Source organism: Acyrthosiphon pisum, chromosome A1 (genome assembly GCF_005508785.2).
Source record: "Acyrthosiphon pisum isolate AL4f chromosome A1, pea_aphid_22Mar2018_4r6ur, whole genome shotgun sequence".
Taxonomy (NCBI): domain Eukaryota; kingdom Metazoa; phylum Arthropoda; class Insecta; order Hemiptera; family Aphididae; genus Acyrthosiphon; species Acyrthosiphon pisum.
The window spans coordinates 5076708-5080496 of record NC_042494.1 but is presented as its reverse complement, the minus strand read 5'-3'; the positions used below and the strand labels follow the sequence as shown (position 1 = coordinate 5080496).

The window sequence follows — 3789 nt, the reverse complement described above, 5'->3', positions numbered from 1 at the left end:
TAACTATAAGTTAAACACGTTGAACATTATAAATTATAAAGTTGTGCAAATACTAAAATATAATATTTATAGGTAGGTATTTTTTTGTACAGGATAAGTTTTACACATTTCACACCTATCGAAGCCACCTATGTAATAATATACGATTGTGAACGAGTGATCGTATTTTACATTAGAAACATTAAACGAATAAAATTATAATAATTCAGAGTAATAATATTTCCAAAGACCGTTTGCGATCATCCGGATAACGTTTTTTCTGAATTAGTTGTACAATGTACCCGCCTTTAGGGCATCGCAAGTAATACATTAGTATTTTAAAGTTACGCTCATTGAAATTCTACGTGAAATCAGACACCGTACCTACATATACAGTTTTGATTTAAATAAATCTGTCGGTAAGTAGTTCGAAATTCGGTTAATTCCCTCTCTATTTCCTATGCATCGTTTGGATAGTCGTGCTGCAGTGTTACGGTGTTTCGACTCTTTGGGGGATCTTCATATTTCGAGTTTCAATCTACATAATTAAAATAAAATAATACGAATTATAGTGTTATAATTCTTTACTTAGAGTTATTATAACGCATCATAACGTGGGCTAGGGGTTACAGTTATTTGAAATATTTGGTTACTATAGTAGTCTAAGATGTTTTTTTAAATATTATGTCGTGTTTTAAATAATATTATTTTTCTTTTTTAGAACATAATATTTTAGCCGAGTACTTATCAATACTCCTGTCAAAGCAGGAACTTTTAGTTTTTCTAATTCCAATATCAAATTAAGATAATCATTCATCCATAAAATACCTGAAAATGGAATTATACTGATAATTGAAGATATTTTACAAGATATTTGGAAGAAAAAAAAAGGTGAGCAAGTAGCTACCGCTCTACTGTAATTAGATACCTATAGATATATCTCTAATGGATGTGTTAAATTTGAATTCAATTATATAAAATCATTATATTCGAAAATAAAGTAGACTGTCGGTCAGGCTATAATATAACTAAATATATTTATGTATAAAAATGTATTATATTATTACTATTAATTTATCTATTTTACTGTTATACATTAGTAATATGGTAGATTTGATTTTTGCCAAAGATTTGCATTTAAAAATGTTATTCTGTGTATAAAATATAATTAATTATTTTAAAAGTTTCAAGTACCCAGAAATAATATTTATTAATTATAATGAAACAACTAAATCGTAATTCTTTGTATAGTACCTAGGCATATTAAATTCCTTTACAAAAACTGGTTTTTCTCAGTTTTTCATAAATTGTTTGTTTGTTTTTTCCGAGGCATAAGATCCGCCAAAACTATGACTATGATCGAATAATAAAATGATTTTCATTTTTACCGTCTTACATATACAGACTTCAGGCACGGTCATGAAATCAACTATAAATATTATGAAGATGATCAAATGTTATCTTCAGTTCTGGAAGCGAATATTTATGTTCTCATTTCTCGTATTAGTCGTTTTATTTTATGTGACTTTTTATTTCAATTGCAAAAAAACCTTCACCGATGATCTAGAACAAACGTTTGCCATATCACTTGAACATCTCGACGAGGAGCAGAGAATCAACATCGAACTGACTGAAATAAGAAACGATCTAATTCAAAAGTACGTCTTGCTGAAGTTGTGCATCATATAAAATGGAATATTATAATATAATAATCGTTTACTTTTATATTTTATGTTTTTAGATTGAGATTCGATGAAAAAAATGTACACAAGCCATCTTATTACAGTATTTTTTATCTTATATTTTAATTATACCAAAACGCACAGATTATCATGATGCACAAAAGTTCACATTGCTTTTTTTACTTAAATAGTATATTGTGTGGCAATGGCGGGAAATGAGCTAATTCAGTCGTGGATGATGTCTGCACGATTCGGAGACTGAAATTTCAAAGACGCAATGACGCACGATGTGCCAGTGCTCGAATGGGGGATGCGCAGAGAGACGGATCTCCCCCCTCTCCTATTATTTTTATTTTTTTGCGTACCCTTACTATCCATTTTTTTACTTGGGAGGGGGAGGGAGTACAAACTAATATCCGAAATAATGTAAGATGTAGATATTGCGGGTATTAAAATATATTATACCTATTTAGAATTCAAAATGTGTTGCTTAAAAGTGGTATTCAAAATGTATGTAAGGCAGGTTCGTGGGGGGGCAAGGCCCTCCACGAGTCTGTGTTGAGTAAATGCGCTCTTTGAACGTAGTTTTTATATCGTTAGATTGAGCGCATCTACTTAATTTTTTCCCAACTCGACCACTGGGCCCACACATATTATTTTTGTCACGCCTCTGCGTCTGAGAGTCTGCGTTTATCGATCACAGCAAAGGTGGCGCAGATATCTATGCAACAACTAGACTATTCTGAGTAAAATAATATTTCATAAAAGAAACTTTAATAGACATTTAAATTTTATTTATTCTAAGCATCATGCATAAAGGTTATAATATTAATATAATATTTAACCAAAATTGTGTGTTTTGTAAGGACTGTGATATAGGTTCAAGTTTCTGGTTGTGTGATATACGCGCCTAGCACTTTTGGGGATTTCCACTTTACCAACCGGCACTTTTTGAGAAGTGCTGGCTCACTAAATATCTATACATTATGTTCACATTAATTTATAGAAAACAGTAGGTTTACTAAACGTTCAACGCCTTCCGTTTATTTATAAACGTTAAAATTAACGCCACATTGAAAATTAAAACGTAGTGTAAATAAACATTTAGAAAATATATTTTGGTTTGTTTTAGAATAAAATATTTTAAAGTAGAATCGGACAGTCGGACGTTGTGAAATAATAATATATGTCAATATAAATTATTCATCTTACAGATGAAGAACACAAGTAAAATGTTATACGTCCCGTCTGAAGAGTACGAATTGTTGCGTCGCCGTATTTATTCAAACACGAAAGAAGTTTGGTATTACGTCAGTTCTACATTACGATCGTTGGCAAACGAATTCGATGATTTGAAACCAAAAGTTTCTGATATGAAAACCATGGTCGACGAACAGTATAGATCGTTATTGAGAGATGTAGCCAAGCTGGTCGATGTCGACGGTTATTCACAGTGGAGGTGGAAAGAGTTTGGCTCTTTGAGTAGACTGGTCCAAAAGAGACTTCAACATACGCAGAATCCACCTGACTGTTCCAAAGCTAAAAAGCTCTTGTGCAATTTTATCTACGTAAGTTAGTTCAATCCAACTATTCTGTTTAAGTGTAAATTATTAAACTCACTCTTTATATAGACAATACAATTTAAATCCTAAAATAAAGACAATTTTAATAAGTTTAATTTAAGAAGCTCTTTTCATGTATCATTATATTTAATACTATTTTTTTTTTATTAATTAACCCGCGGCCACTTAGGCTATTGGGTGGTTTTTAAATGTGGATAGGGTACTGTAGGTTTAAACACGTGTATTTGTTAGTTTGGAAGTTTTTTAGTGGGCACCCGTAGGTATCTGCTTAGTTAAGTAGTATAAGTACCACCACCACTTCTCTCTGGACACCGTGACTTGTCCGAAGAAAAATGCCACCCGCAGCCGAGGTTTTAAATCGGCGTTGGTGCGCGTCGTTAATCCGCTCGGCCACTATAATACTATTATTTCACAATGTTTTTAGTGTATACAGATTGTAAATATTCACATGCAAAACACATATTTTATTTATTATAATTTATTAATATATTTTTAATGAGTGGCAATAAAAATTAACACTTGGGAGGAGGGGGGGGGGGGGGGGG

General features: G+C 31.9%; 2 protein-coding genes across 5 annotated transcripts in view; both read left to right on the top strand.

Annotated features, from left to right (window-relative positions):
• LOC100166593 (alpha-(1,6)-fucosyltransferase-like) overlaps window positions 1–3789 on the top strand; it is a 29707-nt gene that overhangs the window by 20836 nt on the left and 5082 nt on the right. The gene's annotated exons all lie outside the window — the stretch shown is intronic.
• LOC107885222 (alpha-(1,6)-fucosyltransferase-like) lies at window positions 65–3267 on the top strand. Of its 2 annotated transcripts, XM_016808772.2 has the most exons (5): window positions 65–398; window positions 701–870; window positions 1384–1637; window positions 1721–1742; window positions 2876–3267. In XM_016808772.2, the coding sequence occupies exons 3-5, from the start codon at window positions 1399–1401 to the stop codon at window positions 3236–3238; spliced, it is 624 nt and encodes a 207-aa protein (XP_016664261.1). In that variant the 5' UTR covers window positions 65–398; window positions 701–870; window positions 1384–1398; the 3' UTR covers window positions 3239–3267. The 2 variants fall into 2 exon arrangements, with proteins under 2 accessions (XP_016664261.1, XP_029342407.1); XM_029486547.1 differs by lacking the exons at window positions 65–398; window positions 701–870 and having other exon boundaries at window positions 1082–1637.

Bases quoted from the DNA above. Each gene is read 5' to 3' on its own strand.
- LOC107885222 (XM_029486547.1), top strand. From the start codon at position 1,351: ATGATTTTCATTTTTACCGTCTTACATATACAGACTTCAGGCACGGTC. The intron at 1,638-1,720 runs GTACGTCTTGCT...TTATGTTTTTAG, and splicing joins AGAAACGATCTAATTCAAAA to ATTGAGATTCGATGAAAAAA. The intron at 1,743-2,875 runs GTACACAAGCCA...TTCATCTTACAG, and splicing joins TGAGATTCGATGAAAAAAAT to ATGAAGAACACAAGTAAAAT.